The sequence below is a fragment of the Alternaria arborescens genome (genome assembly GCF_004154835.1).
Source record: "Alternaria arborescens strain FERA 675 chromosome Unknown contig_6, whole genome shotgun sequence".
Classification (NCBI taxonomy): Eukaryota; Fungi; Ascomycota; class Dothideomycetes; order Pleosporales; family Pleosporaceae; genus Alternaria; species Alternaria arborescens.
In genome coordinates, this window is record NW_021167861.1 from 820378 (window position 1) to 839719 (window position 19342).

Genomic DNA, 19342 nt, shown 5'->3' on the forward strand with positions numbered 1-19342 from the left:
CTAAGCTCCCTGACCCGCAGAACGCTGCGGGAGGGAAGGAGCAGCCTCAACGTAGTGCGTGGCTGATGCATGCAGCAACATCGTCGAGGACCGAGCGCCGGGAACGTGGACAGGCCTGTCACGGCATACAGACCGCTACAATAGCCATTGATGATGCCAAGAGTCCTAACTAAGAACCGTTGTGATCATGCAAGGTTCGTAAAGTACCGTTCAATGGGACATCGTGTACTCTACCAGCTTCTCATGTCTGATCCGCGTGTCGGTTTCGTCTCGTTGCGCCCACTTGGTCCGGGGATTCATTTTCAAGCACAGCGATAAGACGAAGTTTTGTTCGAGCGGCCCTATCATGCTTGTAGTTAATGAACCCATTTTCCCAGTTTAGTCTTAGCGTTGAGCCGCACCCCAGTCACTGCATGTAAGCTGCAGGTGCACGCGATGGAGACTGAAGCGGCTTTTGGTTATTGGGTCGCTATGAGCTTCTTGGAGACCGCCTGTCTAGTCTCATCATCCAATCGTAACTGTAGCTCAAACTGTGAATCGCAGAAACGTTGATCATTCGAAGACGTCACCCTAAATGCAGGGGTGGTTACCCACTACTAGGTTATCAGCTAGGCGCGTGTGCCGTGCCTGTATCGTTAAAAAGCAACAGTTTGAACATTGCGATCTTGCATGCAAGATGCTGCGTGCTGGACCGGCAATCGCGTAGTCTTGGATGTGGTGGCTGTAAAGCCGTGCCGCATGACGTTTTGCTTCCCCAGAAAAGTATGTATAGTAGATCACTGCTACTTCAGATGATGTGAAGCGTGAGTTACCACTTATAAACACCTGCGTCTGCCAGCAGTTGCTCGGAGTGGCCGTTCTTTGCTTTGTTGAAACACAAGAGCTGTAAGGAGAAATACCTCGGCAGGTAATGAAGGTGGGTCGTCGACGGCACGAAGCGTGTTGTGATTTCTGCTTGAAGTGCCACCTTCTCGCTAATACACACGAGGAGTGGAGCAGTCTGCATACAAGACGTCGTTCTAGAGAGGCATCCCTCAAAAACGGGTGATGGGCAGAGAGCTGCAAGCTATGGGTCGCTCACGCTCAATCGCCTAAACCTCCGTCAGTAAATGTGCGCATCGCATTGGAATCTCCTCGAAACTACATCTGTACGTCGTATCTGGTAGTCACCGTCCACATGCATTATAACGAATTGGACATCCATGTCTTCAGAGGCGAACGCCTCGCCATGATGACTGTGCATGCCGATTTGTCAGGGCGGTGTAGAGCAGGGGTGTACTCTGCGAGCTCCAATACGTTTTCACGCTGGATTATGTCTTTCTGTCTGTCAATTTCGACCTTATGTCGTTGCCACGTTAGAGTTGCTGAAGCAGGTGAAAATCATGAGGCGTAGTGGTGAAGAGAAGGAGCTCTGGCGTCCTGTGGTCGTGGCGGGTGAAAACGCACGGACGACAACAGTTATGTGACATCACATGGCTGAGGGCAGAGCACACGACAACAACTTCTAGCAGCACGCGGTTGGAACATAAAGTACAAGTCTAAACCATGATATCGTACGCTGTGCAACATAGGTAGCAGAGCAGCTCGTAACTAGAGCCTATTCCTCGTTCCAAGGAATTCGTACCTTCTTCCATAACATTAAGCGATGTTTAGTGACAGTAGGAAGTATAGGAATACACGCGAAAACGCCGAAGAGTGACAGCACCATGCTGGGCCAACATTGTCCACGCCCTGGTCTTCTGTCTGTGCAAACATTGCCGCTCACCTTTCGTATGGGTGCAGCATCCTGTCCTCTTATATCCTATGATGTCAAGCTTATGAAGTCGTAGACAGCGGATCTACGTGATCGCCTTCGAAAGCAGCCTTGCTGGGATCGTTCCGCCTCATGATGCCTTCGACAGGGCCGAGAAGTCGCTGGAAGCCGTTCTTTCCGAGCGTTGCAACCTTGACCTCTGTCCTGCTGATGACTGATGCAGCACGAGGAGCATCATTGAGCAAGGCCAGCTCGCCGAAGTAATCGCCCTTTTTGTATTGGTTGACGGCGCTGTCTACGCCGCGCTTGAAGACCTGGGCTTCTCCGGATTCAAGGAGGAAGAAGGACTCGCCGACATCGCCTTCTTGAATGATGGTTGTTCCAGGAGGGTACTTTTTGGTTTCGAGAGCATCGGCAATCTTGGAACGCTCGTAGGGCGTTAGGGTGGACAGCAGAGGAACTTCCTCTAGGAAGCCTTCGTACATGCGTCGGCGCTGGAAGGCACTATCCATGAGGATGCGACGGAAGGTAATGCGATCTAGCGCCCAGAGCGTGGATGGCTCTGTTGAGGTGACGGTTGCGGCACGGGGAGCGTTGTACATGAGAGCTAGCTCACCGAAAGAACCACCGGGTCCGACGGTGCCTACTTTGCTGCCAACACCATCCAAACCACCCTCAACCTTACCCGACTGGTTGACATAAATGTCGAATGAGCCCTTTTCGACGACGTAGAAGTAATCTCCCACATCGCCTTGCTGAATGACCTTTATGCCCTTTGTTGGTATCGGCTTCTCGTGCAGCGCGCCGAGCACCATGGCTGACTGATCGTCATCGAGATGTGAAAAGAGAAAGTTGCCTGAGACGGCAGACTTGAGGCGCGACAGCTGGTCCTGCGTCTTCTGGTGGAAAGGTGGGGTGAAGTTGTCGGCGGCACTCGAGGCGGGGTTGAGCGACTCAGCAGAGACGGAAGTGCGCCTGTTGGTGTTGTAGTTGCTGGGGAAGTTCTGGCCTTCGCCTGAAAGAGGCGGCATTTGGGTGATGTTGTTCTTTGAGGAGCCGCCAAAGCCGCCAAAGTCGCCAAACGCGCTCGCACCCGAGTCGTTGTTGCTGCCGCGGGACCTGCTAAAGTCGACGGCTGCAAAGGTCGAGGCAGTGGGGGAGGTCATGGTGTCGTTCTCCTCCTCTTCTTCGAGACGCTGCATTGTGGATTTGGTGAAGCCGCTGCCGCTGCTGGGGGAGGTGCTGAAGGGGTTGTTGCCGGGAAAGGTGTTCTCGGCACGGCCCTGGGGACTGGAGTGCTGTTGCGACAGCAGATATTCGGTTCGCTGCGACTCGAGACGGCGATTAAAGAAGTTTGCGCAGAACTGAAGGATGTCGTGGGGCTTGTGTTTGAGAATTTCGCGGTCGAGGGTGGAGATCTCGTTGGAGTAGTCAGGAGGGAGGGACATGAGGGCGGTGGTGGTGAGGGGTCAAGCGCAGCTCTTTGACGTCGGTCGCGAGACGTGCAGGGATGGAGGCAGTAGAGCTGCGAGGGTCCGGACGTAGCGTCAGCGGCAAGACGGGCAGCGAGGTGGACAGGTGAGATCTAAACAGAGTGTATTGGAGAGTAAGGAACGCAATTGCACGCTGCAGGCTGTGGCTGTGGTCGCAGTAAGCGCGGTGAGGATGCGCAGGAAGAGGGGACTGGTGCGGGAGGGGATCACGAGTGTGGGATGGCGGGCAGGGCAGTCACTGGTAAGGATCGAGGCAAGCTTTCCTGGGGCTTATTATCTTCCAGAAGCCCTCTAGAAACACGCGCACGCTGTAGGCACCCACTGCGACATATAGACGACGGCTGCCTGCTCTGGGGGATGCAATTGGATGCCACCCGCATTGCCTGTCGTGACTCAAACGCTCAATGCGCTCTCGTAGCCACCGTGTAGGACAGCTATGATAGCTACCAGGCCGATGCCAATCAAGCTGTGCTTTAGCTCCCGCTCATGGCCTGCTCGCAGACTACATCTTGCACTAACAATATGCCACGCCTGAGTCGTGAACTGTGAAGATAGGACAATGTATGTAGGCAGGTACGGCTCCAAGCTGTGATTGACAAAGACTGCCATCTATTCATGTTCTCACACGCGCTTAGGACAGTTTTAGTCGCCGTGTTGACTTGGTTGTTGCATCGCAGTCGTGCTCGCGTCATCAAGTCGCGCACGCCGTGGTGCGCGTGCATTGTTCAGTTACTGCACTGCCAACAAGAATATTTCGGGTGGAAGCTATTTATCCCAAGTAAACAATTCCGTAGTGAACGCCGTCTTCCATCTTTCGCAATCAGTGCAACGGGAATTGGTTTCGACGATGAAGCATGACATGGATACGCGCAACCTTGTAATTGGCGGTGAGGCACTCAAACGCGGCGCAGGCGATGCGGTGAATCCATCCATGAATATGTTGAGACGCGCGGTGCAGCAAGAGGACGAAAATTCTGATAAAGAGGCGTTCCAGAGGGTATTTGAGATATAACGATACCAGCGACTCGTTGTCTGGTACCTAGGTACCACCTATGGGTAGCAGCTGCTCACGTGCGAACCCCGGAATTGCCCAGCTATCCCGACCGGACATGGCGATGACGCACAAAGCCGGCCATGTGAGGTGCACGAGCACGCGGAGCAAAACTGGAGGGGCCGTGATGTATTTGTGGGCTGCGAGAGGAAGCGACCGAATACGAATTGCATGCACGGCATAACTCGAGGGTGCACGCGGAGCTCTGAATTATGTAGAGTAGCTGCAATTGAGCACCAGGCCAGTTGTCTTTCGTCATTGCACATGCTGGCCGTCAGTCCCGCGTGTTCTAGGGCTCGCGATGAACGGCATCACGCCAAGCTTCCCTGCCGCTAACAGCGCCGTCTTTAATCTTGCAGATTCCGTGCAATATCGCGTCCAAACAGCCCTCCAGCCTCGCCAATTCTGCATCTAAAAGTCGTCGCGCTCCTTGACCCTCTGCGCTTGTGTATTGTCTCCGCTTCTGTTGGTCTGACGAAACAGTCGCAAGCTTCATCGCCCCAAACTGTCCGAGCGCGCACTGGCACTGGCTTGATCCTCAAGCCGCAAGCTAGCTCCACCCGAACGCAGTTCCTGATCCTGACTTACCAACCACCTCCACAACTGAACTACTCCTCCTCCCTGCGCCCAAGACAGGTCTTACTCCCTACTCCCACTTTTGCAATCCCTGATCCACGTCCATCGCTGCGCTGATATGGGCAAATATACCTTCACCTGGTTCGTTCGCGACTGCCTCAAGTCGCCCATCGCAACTGCTTACACGCGCGCAGGGAACACTCGGCCAATGAGGTCTTCGTGACTGGCACCTTCGATGACTGGAGGAAGACGGTCAAGCTAGAGAAGGAAGATGGCATCTTCAAGAAGACTGTCGAGCTGCCCAAAACCCACACCCAGTACAAGGTACGCAGCCGCCCATCGCATAGCATCGGCTGCCCCGTTTGCGCAAACTTTGCTAACACGTCTCCCGCAGTTCGTTGTGAATGGTAACTGGTGTACCAACGACAGCGCGCGCAAAGAAGACGACGGTCACGGCATCATCAACAACGTCCTCCTTCCCGAAGACATCGTCGACGAGGAGCCCGTCAACACCATGTCTTCTGCCGCGCCCGAGTCCACAACCGCTGCGCTAGCCGGTGCCGTGCCAAAGGAGAGCGAGAAGGAGGCCAAGACCGATGCATCCAACTCCCCTGTACCTGGCGCCTTCCCTGAGACACCCTACGCAGAGACACCTGGCAGCGAACCGCAGACCTTCAACGTCGCGCCCATCCCAGCTACCTCAGGTCTCGGCAACCCCATTAAGCTTGCGCCTGGCGAGCCCGTTCCTGAAGCGAGCACCCTTACAGATAACACTGTAGACTCGACTGTCAAGCACGACAAGGAGCTTGAGCAGGAGCCATCAGCACTCGGCATCTCGCCGCTCCCGGCCACCGCAGGTGCTGGTAACCCCATTCACCTTGCGCCTGGCGAGAAGGTGCCAGATGCCAGCACCTTCACTTCCAATACCGTCGACAGCACAGTCAACACCGACGCCTCATCTTATGACAAGGCCGATGCTCTTCCCCCACTCGCCTTCACCCCTCAAGCTGAGCGCGACGCCAATGGTGGCATGTTTGGCATTCCTCCAGTCATGGGCAACATGATTCCAGAGTCAAGCCTGCCAATGGGTGTAGATGCCAAGGTTGAGCAAGACACCGGCGTCACGATTCAGTCCTCAGCCCCCCAGAGCACCACCGCCCAACTTGCCGGCCAGGTTCCCAAGGAGCCTCGCGGTGTCCCCGAGACCGTGACTGACAGCCAACAAGAGGCCCACGTTGACCCTGAGGCGTCCGCCAACCCAGAAGCCGTTCAGGACAAGAAGGAGGTCGAGCAGGAGTTGAAGGAGAAGGTATCCGAAGCGCCTGCAGCCAGTGGAGATGCTGGTCTGAGCGACACTGCCAAAGCGGCCGCTGCTACTGCTGCTGCAGGCGCCGCTGCTGGTGCGGGTCTCTTCACTGCGGCCGTCTACTCTGCCAAAGAGAAGGCCGCTGAGGCTACTGGCATGACTGGTCCTAGCACCAGCACTGCTGACGAGGTTCCCTCCATCGTCGCTGAGAGCCAGAACACAGCCCGTGCTGAGCCAGAAGCAGCAGCTAGCCCTGAGGTTGTTGCTGAGAAGTCGGTAATGGAGAAGGAGCTACTCAGCGAAGTCCCCAAGACCAACGAAACCGGAGAGCCTGCCCCTGCTATTGCCAGCGCCACCACCACTACTGCGGAGGACGTACCCTCTGTTGTCGCTGAGAGCCAGACCGCAGCCCACGCTGCGCCAGAGGCGGCCGCCAGTCCTGAGGCTGTTGCTGAGAAGTCGGCTATGGAGCAGGAACTACTCAGCGAGGTTCCCAAGACAACCGAGACAGGTCTCCCTGCCCCGGCTATTGCCATCCCAGCTGTCGTTTCCGAGAGCCAGAAAGAGGCACATGCAAGCCCAGAAGCAGCATCCAGCCCCGAGGTTGTCGCAGAGAAGACCGCTATGGAGTCTGAGCTATTGCGCGAGGTTCCTAAGACCAACGAATCTGGTGAGCCAGCACCCGCTGTCTCCGCTGCCACAGCTACCACCGCTCCTGTAGCTCAATCAGAGACTGTTTCTCGCGATGTACCCGAGGTTGTCGCTGATAGCCAACACGAGGCGCATGTTAGCCCCGAGGCTGCTGCTAACAGCGAGGCTGTTGCTGAGAAGTCAGCCGTAGAATCTGAGCTACTTGAAAAGCTTCCAAGATCCGATGAAGCGGGTGAGCCAGCCCCAGTACTGACTGCTGCGACTACCGCGACTGCACCTGTCGCTGCTGCTGCTGCTGTTGCTGCTGCCGCCACTGTGATTCCATCTGGCACAGCCACTGAGTCTGTCAATGAAGCCGTCGCTCGTGAGGTCCCCAACGTTGTCGCCGAGAGCCAAAAGGAAGCCCATGCCAGTCCTGAGGCCGCCACCAACGCTGAGGCAGTTAGCGAGAAGCGTGCTATGGAGACTGAACTTCTTAACGAAGTAAAGTCGACTGACGCTACTGGCGAGCCCGCTCCCAGCGCTGCTGCCGGCCTCTCTGATGAGGCTCTTGTTGACTCCAAGCCACTCAAGTCTTCTAGCGAGCCTAATGCTCTCAATGCGCCCGCATCCGAGCCTGCTCAGCAACCGAACGCTAAGCCCATCGATTCCAGCACCGACGTTGCATTCAACAAGCAAGCGCCAACTACCACCGAGCAGACCCAGCCAACTGTCACCACCGGTGTGGAAACAAGCAAGACTGAGGCTACGAGCTCCGCCCCAGCTGCACAGCTGGCACCAGAATCTCCTGCCAAGAACCTCAGGAAAGACTCAGATGTATCTCCCAAGGGCACACCTGGTAGTCAGAGCATCGCTTCTGGTGCCGATGACAAGAAAAAGAAGCGTCGCTCTTTCTTCGGCAAGATCAAGGACAAGCTTTCCAGCAAGGACAAGCACTAGATGGATTATCCGTTTCTTGTCTGCACATTCAGGCCGTCTTCATCCATCATGAGGGTCTTTGGAGCTTCGTAATACCCGGGGTCCATGCGCTGTGCTTCCTACCCCTCCTGTTCATCGTTCGTCACGGAGTTTGTGCTTTTGGTCTATACCATTTCCTTCCTGTGTCTGACATGTTCCATAGCAATCTGTTGCGTCATTTCTGTTCATATGCATCTCGAGAAGCAGGCGAGCTTGGGGTAGACGAAAGAGATTGCACTCATAATATACCTGGGTTAGTTGGGATAAGTTGGTCAATGTCAAGAGATATGGGATGTTGACAGACCAACGGGATTGTATTTAATTTGCTAATGATGATGGGTTAGAATCGCTTCACAATCATCTCTTTCTACTCTCATCGCTTTTCTTAGCCGTCATCAGCCAAATGGGCTTCACCCTGATCAAGCGATGTATTCGAAGCGACTGACGCTCTGTGAGGTCCGATCAAATTCCCAACGCCATCCAATTTGGCGTCACTAACGGCATGTATTCACTGCATGAATTACTCTCATCTGCAGAGACTGTGTTCATGGCAGCACTGTAAACTCACTTAGAACTCACCAGTACTGTACAAGAAGATCCCTTACAACCAACCGTATCACACCACAGTTCTGCAAAGATTATTAATACAACCGACAGCCGTTCAACTGTAACAACAACAACACAAGTTTTAACGTTGACAAAAGCTCGAATCAAAGGTCAAACGAATGACCCAACACAGTAACACAATCAACGCGAAAATCAGTCATACTATGTTACACCGTCCTTCCTCTCGAGGCACTGGGAATCCGAACACCCAGATTTCACAGCAACAATGTGAGCAGCATAGCGCTCTAAACAACAATCAGCGTCTCGAACCTCCGCGTTACATTCGAGCCCGCTACGGGGCTGCAGCGGAGCTATCTCAGATGATTGACGAACATGTGGCATCGTGGCAATTCTCACAAGCGTCAGACGATCGACCGACGAGCAAAGGTACCGTGATCGTCGATTGGGATGGTAGTGGGCATCCCGCAATTTCTTACCGAAGAAGGGCGACTGTGGTAGAAGAGGTTTTAGTGCCTCAATTGGCACCCGCCCCCCTAAACCGCAAAGCTAGCAGCTTAGGAAAGGCGTATGCAAAGCAGGGCCGCAGGAGTGCGGCGGCCTGTCCGCAGAAGCCCCTACCATCTCTGCCCACAGATGAACGAGTCTCTAAGCAAACTAAACGCAAGCCCTTGCCTGTCGGAACTTCTGGTCCTTTTGTGCGGCACGACTCTGTCATTTCAGAAGCTTCAGATCCATCGCGGCGCCAAGCTCAATACTTCGCAGCTCCCCCATCGATTCAGTCACCAGTAGACCCTCAACACGCACAGTATGCAACTGGAGATGGCTTTACAGCTGACTATCACCCACCTCGCTACTCCAAAACTTTAGACTCACTCCGCCGTCCCTATATAACAGGCTACGACCAGATGACACGTTTTAGATATGACTATGATGGGCATATCTTCCACGCGCATCGTTCTCCATCAAACTCCATCTCGTCTCCCCGCTGGTCCGCGCATTCAGATTACTTTGGCGGCGACGTGGATGAATATGACCCTCAAGCAGAATTGCGCGTCGAAGATAAGGAGCTTTTGTCTTTGTCGGCTGGGGAAGGCCGAAAAAGAAATAGTGTGGGTAGATTTGTAGAAAAAGTTTTGTTTAAGCTGAGTGGACTGGGATTGATGGAAAAACTGAGTTGTGATAGGAAGACGGCTAGAGAGGGAGGGACCTCTTGGCAGGAAGCCGGGTATCATACTTGACAATTAATTGCTAATCTTTTGAACATGCGACTCCATGATGAGGTCTTGGTGGGAGTGATTTGTATGCCACTAAGGATTAGTTGTTGTGCTCGTTATGGTTGCAAGTGAGTGGAAATGACTCATTGTGGCTTTCGAGCGACTGCGCCTCGTCTGAGTGGACACGTGACTCAGTATTGCACATGCGCTCTCTCAAATGCCAACCTTCCCATTCTTACTATATAACACATTGATATCTCAGTTGATCCTATCAGCAAGACTGTTTCCCATCACTCTTTCGCCTCAATACGAGAAGTGGATTTAACCCTCCTACCACAGACTCTTCATCTTACCTACCTCGAGACTTCCCAACAAGCAATAAAAAAGGCGACGACAAAGATGGCTTCAGAACTGCGGACTGTGTTCCCATGTAACACATGTTCTCTTACATACACAACAAGTGCGCTCCAGCGTGCACACATGCAACAGCCTTGGCAGTAAGATGGCACTGAGCATAAAAATTAGTATTCACGACACTGACAGTTATGCACAGTGTGTGCAACCTCAAACGCAAGGTAGCTGGGTTACCATCTATGACCGAGCAAGAGTTCGAGGTGCAAGAATGCAAGAGCGAAGAAGTCACACACCGACCAAGAAACAACGATGATACTATGTTACGAAAGCCGCGGACAATATTGTACAACGACAACATCAAGAAGGACACCAATTCCGAAGCCTATGTTGAAGGCATACCTGATGATCATTCCGAGAAGGCGCCTTCAACACAATGTCTCTTCTGCCCTTTCCTCACTTCCACTTATACAACAGCCCTAGAGCACATGTCCACCCACCATGGCCTCTTCATCCCATCGCTCTCAGCACTTTACTCCCTGGATTCTCTGCTCTCATACCTAGCATTAATAGTCTTCGAATACCACGAATGTCTATACTGCGGACAAGAGAAAGCCACTGTCGAAGCTGTGCAAACGCACATGCGAGACAAGGGACACTGCATGATCGACATGTCTGAACTCGGCGATTTCTGGGATTTCGAAGCAGATCAAGAGGATAAGGATGGCCAGACAAGTACGACCATTACAAGGCTCCCAAAGACGGAGAGACGTCTGTCATCCAAATTGATCATCAATTCTCGACACAGTCGTGGTGATGAGACAACATCGAAACCTATCAGACGAAGACACGCGCATTCACGGTACTTGTCCAACAGAACTGCTGCCATCGCTCAAGCAGAGCACCAAGATCAGGACACTCCAATGAACTCATCATCAAGACAACTAGCTTTGAGAACCACTAACAATGACCCTCATCTCATGGCCACCCCACGTACAGCACAAGGTCTCGCTGGTCTCTCGGACCACCAAATCCTTGCACTTCAGATGGTGGACAGGAAGATGAAGAGTAGAGAAGAGAGTGCGAAGGCAAGAGTACGGTATGCGGCACAACAACAGCCAGTGAAGGCTATGTATTATAAGACGGAGAATCCAGTATACCAGGCTGGATGAATGATCAGGGTAGCGTAAGAGAGGCATAAAGTGACGGCGTAGCTTATACACGCTGTCTTGTGAATTATTGAGTGTAATGCACAGAAAGCTTAGGGACTATACGCTTTGGAACAAAACAGTGTCATGGCTTGGAGATGGAACATATGTATACAGTGATGCTTTTTCAGTAAAGTTCCAAGTCTACTGCATTGCTAATCTAGCAGCTACGCGCTATGATTACCAAGAAAGTGTGATGTATCCGAAAACACATGAAGACGGTAAAAGTCTACATCTACTTCTCCTTTAAGAAGTCAAGGTATCCTAAGAGAAGCCACGCGTGCGTGTCTACAGGTCTGATCCATCACGCTTGCTGATCCACAGGTTCAGATCAGCGCCATCAATGATACAAAGATCATCGTCAACCTCCATGGCATCATCATCCCTGGCCGTCATCTCGTCAACCTCGTCCTCGTATGATTGATCCGCCTCCTCTAAATTCATGACTTTGAAGTCACTCAAATCGCCAATGTCGAATACTTCCACATGCGAACCGATGTCGCGGACACCAGGCATAGCAGCCACGAGACCTTGTAGTAGAGCTTTGCCTCTACAGTGCTCATGTATGCGTGAAGACTCGTAGTAGAGGCAGTGGTGGTCAATATAATCGGATCGCGAGAGAAGATGATCAAGGACACAGAGAGGGCGAAACGCAGGCTATATACTAGCTAGTGGCTACAAGACCATATGATCGCGACATAAGCCATGGCTCTGTCACCTGTTGCAGGTGGGGTAGACGAAGTGAAAGTAAACGATATGTTAAAGAGAACAGCAGTAAAACGAGATTTCACAATACGGATAAAGGCAAGATCCGTATCACAGTAGAATCGCTATTGACAACGAGGAGAACAAAAAAACAGGAATGTCTCTTGCCCAGTTAGCTCCAAACATAAAAGCAAAAAATGGTATTTGATATTTGAAGCGGCTTCTGCCATCTCTTGAGTACCTAGGTAGCGCCTCGAAAGAGATGACAGACCCTGACGGGGCGGGGGCTCGAACTAGCGACCAAGTTCAAACCCCCTATCTGTTTAATTGAGTAAAGCTGCTATCGATGGATGGGGTACTTAGACTATAGCTGCTGTGTTAGTTGGTGATTGTGATCCTGGAATATCACCTTTGAATACCCACCCCAAAGCTAGATCACAATATTCATAGAAGTGACAGGCGTGGATAGGGCGTCTGAAGGCGGTCGCTGCGCGGTTGCAGGTCAGGTGAGTGAGCGACACCTGAGTGAGTGCGTAAAGCGCAAACTAAGCGAGAGGATCAAGCCTCCCAAGCATCTGATGGGGGAGCTCGAACCAGAAGTCGTCCAGTGAGAGAGCATCGTTTCAACTTCAGTCAGGACGAGATTGAAAGATCGTGAAGGAAAACCCCCATGTCATGGGAAGCAGAAGACAAAAACACAAGACCAGGAGACCAGGAGAATGGTATACCTCAAGCTCTGAGCCTCAAAGAAGAATTGAGAGAATCGATCCGTCAACATTGCGAGGTAAGAAGCCAACGACCGTAGCGAGTAAGAACAATGATAACAGGAGAAAGACGGATGAATGAAAACACCCGGCTACAAAGTGCCTCGAGACTTACGTTGGGTGGCAATAGAACCTACAATAGCGTCTACGCTGCGCATAGGCTGTAGAGAGAAGGGACACACATCGTCGTGAGAAGACTCAAGAAAACAAATAGCAGTGTGTAAACACGAAGCGTAAGCACAGAGTTATGGGGTGGATCAGAGAACGCTTGGTGTGGGATAGTGTGCAATATGAGATGTGGTGAGAATTGAAGCTATGATGTTGTGAAGAGTCGTGTCAAACTTCGCGCACCATACCGCTTTGAAAATAGCGTCTCCTGTCTTGCACGTTGCGTCCACGAACTTCACAAACAACCTTACAATGTTACCGTCTATCTTTTATCGATATTTGAGAATAATATGTGTAACGGTGCGCTGGTATAATCTTGCTATTAAGGCAGTATCTATTCTCTTTCAATGCCTCACACTGTCGCCGACTTTCCGCTTGAGTCTGTCATCTCCCGCCTTCCTTCGCACACTGCACTTGCTCAGACAATTAGGCATTATCTCATAAGTTGCTTGCACCTTTCTGGCGCCCTGAAGCGTTTGAGATTTGTGACAAAGTGCATGGGTCAAGACCTAGCACTATTCGATCGTTCCTTACAACACTTTGTAAAATCACGCCTTCTCACGTGGTAATGTTCTCAGCACAAACAGCGCTCGCGTCAGCCATAGATTACTCAATACTGTTGGTGAAGCTCTTATCGTGATAGATGTACAAGATTTGAGGCTCGAGCTACAGTTGTGAAGACTGTTGCATCATGCCCTTGTTCATCTTGTGGAGTCTGGGGTTGTGAGATTACGAAGCACCTACACCCAGATTGCGTAGACATCCATCTTGTGTATTTGTAGGAATCCTATCGCATCTTTTTGTTTATTACCAGTTCGGATTTAAGATGCGAAGCTTCGAGGATTCTGCCGCCATGCCTTGGCAGCTGACATATGCTCTCCCATTTGCCAATAATCGTCAGGTATTCCAGACTGCTGCATAGCATCCGCTTGACCTGCACATCAATTGGCACTACACATGCATGTACTCGGAACAGGTAGCCGTCAGATGAAATATCTGTAGTGTAGTCTTCCAAAATCAGGGTGATGAAGCTAAAGGGCCGAACAGTTTCGGTGATGTAGCGCAACCATCGGACGGGCACCCCGGCACCGCCTACGTCATTGACCCTTCACCCAGAGCCGGATCCACGTTCTGACCAGGAACCACGTCTATCGCTCCACACAATCGGCACATAGACAGCCCTATCAGTCGGAGGCGGTCCAGACACGTCGCACTATTGCGGGCGTATCGGCTTTCCAACGCAAATCTGATAGATAGGCCGAATCTCCCCGAGATGTCTGTCGAACTCCGGATCCGACGCGCTCAACAAGTTGCATCAGTGTCCGCCTGCATGCTATACTAAACAATGTGCAGTCGCAAGAGCAAGGTCTTCTGCTTAATAAACAGCTGACTGCGTCAAGGCGATACTATATGAGTCTGTGACTATACCAGAATTGGTAGATCCAGAAACTGTCATGTTGGAGATGCGACCCACAAAACCACGTTTTTTAGCGGCGGCCGATGCACCAAATGTGTGGGCAACGGCGATATCCAGACCCTGAACCCGGAAAACCCTATGTATTATCAATAGGCGACGTCATGCAAGAGAATCTTTTCGAACGTAGCTTGAGATGCATGGCAGATGTAAGAATGAGCTCCAGGTTCATTGTGTTCATAACTAAGTATATAACAGTAGGTCGCAGCTGCTGTTGAGAGTCCATCAAACCACTCAACATCAACTTTTCATCCCTTTTGCAACAAGATACCCCAAAGTTTTCTTATTACATCACCTCTTAAAGTATATTACATTACATTTCAACACCACCAAGATGCCTTCCTTCACCGTCTACAAGGGCTCCAAGGACAGCAAGATTGTCAAGGGTCAAACTACCAAGCCTGATCTTCAGGATGACCAGGTCCTCATCAAAGTAACCGCCTCCGGTCTTTGCGGAACTGATGAGCACTACAAGGAGGCCGACATGGCTCTCGGCCACGAGGGTGTCGGTATCGTTGAAGAGCTTGGTCCCAACGTCAAGGAACTGAAGAAGGGTGACCGTGTCGGATGGGGATACGAGCACAACTCCTGCGGCCGCTGCGACCAATGTCTTACAGGCCGTGAGACCTACTGCAACCAGCGCGAGATGTACGGCTCACACAACCTCGACCAGGGTAGCTTTGCTTCCCACGCCGTCTGGCGCGAGTCTTTCGTCTTCAAGGTTCCCGATGAGTTGAGCGACGCTGATGCCGCACCTCTGATGTGCGGTGGTGCTACCGTATTCAACGCTCTCCACACCTACAACGTCAAGCCTACCGACCGTGTTGGTGTCATGGGTGTCGGTGGTCTTGGTCACTTGGCCATCCAATACGCCGCCAAGATGGGCTGCGACGTCGTCGTCTTCTCCGGTTCAGACAACAAGAAGGACGAGGCCATGAAGCTCGGCGCAAAGGAGTTCATCGCCATGAAGGGAAAGACTGAGATTAGCGTCAGCCGCCCCGTTGACGCTCTCCTTGTCACCACCTCGGTCATGCCGGACTGGAAGATGATGCTTCCCGTCCTCAACTCTAACGCCATCATCTTCCCCATGACCGTCTCCTTCGATGACTTCGCTATCCCCCACATGGGCCTCATCTCCAAGGGTATCACCGTCCAGGGTTCCGTTGTCGCCGCCAGGGCTGTACACCGCAACATGTTGGCTTTCTCCGCGCTACACGGCATCAAGCCCATCACCATGGAGTTCCCGTTGACCGAGAGCGGTATCGAGGAGGCTATGACTACGCTGAGGGATGGAAAGATGAGGTACCGTGGTGTTCTTAAGCCCCAGTAGATGGATGGCTTTGCACTCGTGATGGGATAATGGAAGATTAATGAACGGAGTATGACTAGAAGATACCGATGATAGATTTTACGAATCTCATATGTTTGAACGTACAGTTATTGTCCCTTATCTTGTGATGACTGAGTCGTGACATTTGCTCATCAGTAGCATCTTTCGAAAGTATCGACTTCTTCATGTTTTATTGAGTGATTATGAACCAAATTGCTTCCAGGACGCGTGAGAATTCTCGCGGTTTCTCTTTGGAGCCATGCAGCCTCAGGTAACAAGTTCTGTCATTCACGGCTCATTCCACCACATGCAGCTACTCAGGAAATAAACGGATAAGAACAGGCAATATGTCTTCAGGCTTCATCCTCTGCACCATCGTGATCGCATACCTCATATCAATGACCGGCGTACCTTGAACCGCAGTCATGCCACCTCTAGTTTCCGCTTCGGCTTGTTTCTCGGTATGCTTGGTATGTGAAACATACGGAGAGAGAAGTGCCTCTAGTAGCCCGTTTCCATCCGACTCTTTGCCTTCGCCCTGATCTTTGGGCGCTGCATTTTCCATATCGATGTCTCCGTCCCTGGCCTTCTCCTCACCCCTCCTCTCCCACGCACCCACACCTTGATCTTTTCTTCCAGGTATCAACCCCCCAACAAACTTTCCTACCTCCCACTCATATCGCTCCTTGCCCATCTGTTTCTTTGCAATAGCCAATTCAGCCTCCCAATCCTTACTCAAAACCTTCATAGTATTCTTCATCAACTTCTTCTGCGCACCGCCAAAAACTGTGAACAAATCCCAAGGGCCCGATTTCCACGCTCGAAGAAAAGATTCGCGAGCGGCAAAGCTGGAGGTAGGGGTGTTGTGGTGCTCGATAATGGCGGTGAGATATTGAGTTATAAAACGAATGGCTGCGGAAGGAAGGGGTTTGTATGTGTCTTTGGTGTTGCGCGGGTTGTGAGAGTCCTTGCTGCTGTGCCCATGATGGACCACTCGTACTTCACTGTGAGAAGCGTATTTTTTGCTGCTTACTTTCGAATGTTGAGCTAACAGCGCGACGTAAATCGCGGTGTTCCATCGCACAATGTCGTGAAAGCGTTGGAATTGATGTGCTTCGTCGAGTCTATAGAACCAGATCGCCCGTGTTATATCAAAACTCTGTTTGTCATCGTCTTTGATCGCCTTTCCGGCGTAGTTATCGATCGCGGCGCGGTCCTGTAGGAAGAATTGGAGCTGGATGTCTGAAGGTATATTTGCAATGTTTAACGCTCGTGGCGTTTGATCAAGTATGTCGCTGAGGATGAGGCTAGGGAGATGGTGATTTGGTACGCCCTGAAGTTTTGTCTTGAGTAGTAGTTCCAACTCAGCTTTCTTGGAGTCATCAAAGTCAAAGCCATGTGTGTTTCGCGCCAGGACGACGGTGGTGGTTGGCATCATGGACTTGTGTGTTCGATAAAATCAGCAGCGGGGGTGAGTATATTACCATTATGACTGATGGAAATGTGACTGTCCATCTTGAGCGGCGTTCAGGCTGCCATGGCGCAAATCCGTTCGTTTGTTGAGTGGGGAAATTGGTAGGTGAAGGGCGGGAGCATGCATACTCTCGAGCGCCTGCACACCGCTGCACATTGAGGAACAAACAAATGATGCCCACCTCCCGCATCATGAGTGGAAGAAATAACACAACGTATTGATCGTGTTCTGCCCTTCAATCTATGTGTGTTCTTCACTTTCTCCGCTTGCAACAACGTGGTACACAACAACCAAGTACAAGTAACCAGAATGGCCTTGAGAATTGGGTAGTGTGCCGACGGGGCGTCCTGAACCCATACGCTTGAACCATATGAGTTCATGCGCTATTAGGCTTTTCTGTACAACTTTGAATATCTTTAGTAGAGACAACCAAAGTCTGTACTTGTGTCTAGCGTCCGGCCATATTAACAGCCGGAGTTCTTTGAAACTCGTGACAATATGTGCAACGTCAACCGATCTATGTGAGCGTTCAGTTAGAAGATGGAAATGAAGGCTGCGTAGACACGGTAGCTGTGGCGCCTGTATACGACGTGTAGTACATAGCATTACCCGCGATAATACAACAAAGAGATGTAAGGGAAGGAAGGCGGCTGTGCCAGGTATCAGATTTACAACAGCTGTGTAACATGCAGGGTGTGATAGAAACCTACGAGATGGTTATCGTTCAAGTTGAATATGTTGAACCCTATCCAAGATTGAACACGTTTAGGAAAGCCTTTTACCATCCACATCCTGACCTGGAAAGGAATCGTAAGATTGCATGCAACGATGTATCTTCACAAGCCACGGACCGAGAAAGTGAACAACAGAGACCAGAAATAGAATATATTTGCGATTGGTTTTGGAAGAGATAAAGAATGAAGATGATGGAACAAATTGACGAGATTGCATACAGCCTATTGTGAGGCACGTTTAGTCGTTTCGCGAAGCTTCGATCTGGAAGTATTGTACAAGAATGCGCCGTGTCTATGAATGTTTACTCAGGGTAAGCTGACGGTAAATGTTGCAAGGTAGATGAAGGGTCAGTTTGTTGATGTTGGCCAAACGTGCGGTTACGCGTTCGCGCCCACTTGTTCCAAGGCTGGTGGGGCAGCTCCACCCACAAGCGCGCATGGAAAAGATGACGATCTTCAGGGTCAATCCAGTGCTGGAGGTTAGAAGTTGAGGCTGCGCGAACGATATCGATAGATGTGAGCGGGCCGAGCACCTTGAAGATTTTCTAGACGAGCAGATCCCGTGTTTCAGATGTGGGCGAGACGTTTGTTGATAGTTCGCAGACACGCGTTGCGCAATGTGGTTGAATGACGTCTGGCGCACCACCTGAATGATGATCCTTCGGTGGTACAATGGTGTTGGTGGCTGGGCTAGACATGTTCAGTCAATCGAGGTCCGATGTGAGGAAACAATGATGTGTAGACTGACGACACGTGCGAGCATTACGCAAGCCACGGAAAGAGAAGCCGTAGTGTACAACGCCCAGAAACAGCAGTAGGCGCATGCGGGCGTGTAGTCTTGTCCATCTCGATGTATTGAATCTACGGCTCATTGACCTCGCTGGCCAAGGGCGCCACACTCTGGTCCGCCATGATTGGCTGAGGGGGCTGGGTCGTCTCTATTTGCGTGCATGCGTGCAGCCATCCGTTGGTGCCGAAAGCACGGATGGGGTCGTGGCCAGACTTGGTGTGCCGCAGGATGCCGGATGGCATAATGGCATAATATTAACGTCCTTTCAGGTTGCACCACTGTGTAGCTGGCCGGGATGAGGTGGACGAGCGCGTTGAGCGTCTTGTTCGTATAGGGCGCTCAAATCAGAGAAAATACGAAGCGCTGGGCGGACCTGGCTCGCAAACTCTCAGTCAGCGCGAGAATGGGCCTAGAGCGCCGTGTTGATTGGCCAGGCGAGATTGTTCCTGCGTAGGAGTGTGGCGAAGCAGCTTTGCCCCCTGTCCCCTCGCCCCTGCCTCATCCGCCTGTTCCAGCCTGGCGAGGGCAGAAGACGGCCGGATTGAGGGCTGCGAAGGCAAACGTGGTGCTGGAGAAAGTTTGAGAGAAGCAGACGGGCATAGACTGACAGCAGCCTTTCCCTGCCTCTCTCCATGGCACCTCAATCGCAAACTTGACAGCCGTTGGACGACTTGTCTGACTGAGGCTGGGCGCTGAGCAGGTGCCGCGCGTATTCATCTGGCCCACTCGCCGCGACCAACATCGTCTCGCTCCCCTGAAGCCGGCACGCGGTGCAT

The 19342-nt window shown here is 51.8% G+C and overlaps 7 protein-coding genes across 7 annotated transcripts; 3 read left to right on the plus strand and 4 right to left on the minus strand.

The window, feature by feature from the left end:
* Positions 1-1815: 1815 nt before the first annotated feature.
* On the minus strand, positions 1816-3201 carry AA0111_g3519 (cAMP-dependent protein kinase regulatory subunit; the record flags this gene model as incomplete). Its single annotated transcript, XM_028649412.1, has 1 exon — positions 1816-3201. One exon carries the CDS (start codon positions 3199-3201, stop codon positions 1816-1818), a length of 1386 nt encoding a protein of 461 aa, XP_028508880.1.
* Positions 3202-4991: 1790 nt separating this feature from the next.
* On the plus strand, positions 4992-7769 carry AA0111_g3520 (hypothetical protein; the record flags this gene model as incomplete). Its single annotated transcript, XM_028649414.1, has 3 exons — positions 4992-5014; positions 5068-5197; positions 5268-7769. The coding sequence occupies 3 exons, from the start codon at positions 4992-4994 to the stop codon at positions 7767-7769; spliced, it is 2655 nt and encodes an 884-aa protein (XP_028509180.1).
* A 2279-nt stretch (positions 7770-10048) lies between these two features.
* On the plus strand, positions 10049-11091 carry AA0111_g3521 (hypothetical protein; the record flags this gene model as incomplete). Its single annotated transcript, XM_028649415.1, has 2 exons — positions 10049-10065; positions 10122-11091. 2 exons carry the CDS (start codon positions 10049-10051, stop codon positions 11089-11091), a joined length of 987 nt encoding a protein of 328 aa, XP_028509181.1.
* Positions 11092-11415: 324 nt separating this feature from the next.
* On the minus strand, positions 11416-11643 carry AA0111_g3522 (hypothetical protein; the record flags this gene model as incomplete). Its single annotated transcript, XM_028649416.1, has 1 exon — positions 11416-11643. One exon carries the CDS (start codon positions 11641-11643, stop codon positions 11416-11418), a length of 228 nt encoding a protein of 75 aa, XP_028509182.1.
* Positions 11644-14572: 2929 nt separating this feature from the next.
* Positions 14573-15568, plus strand: AA0111_g3523 (hypothetical protein; the record flags this gene model as incomplete). The annotated part of the gene is made up of 1 exon (XM_028649417.1): positions 14573-15568. The coding sequence occupies one exon, from the start codon at positions 14573-14575 to the stop codon at positions 15566-15568; it is 996 nt and encodes a 331-aa protein (XP_028509183.1).
* A 313-nt stretch (positions 15569-15881) lies between these two features.
* AA0111_g3524 (hypothetical protein) lies at positions 15882-17003 on the minus strand (the record flags this gene model as incomplete). Its single annotated transcript, XM_028649418.1, has 1 exon — positions 15882-17003. The coding sequence occupies one exon, from the start codon at positions 17001-17003 to the stop codon at positions 15882-15884; it is 1122 nt and encodes a 373-aa protein (XP_028509184.1).
* Positions 17004-18637: 1634 nt separating this feature from the next.
* On the minus strand, positions 18638-18808 carry AA0111_g3525 (hypothetical protein; the record flags this gene model as incomplete). Its single annotated transcript, XM_028649419.1, has 1 exon — positions 18638-18808. The coding sequence occupies one exon, from the start codon at positions 18806-18808 to the stop codon at positions 18638-18640; it is 171 nt and encodes a 56-aa protein (XP_028509185.1).
* Positions 18809-19342: the final 534 nt, after the last annotated feature.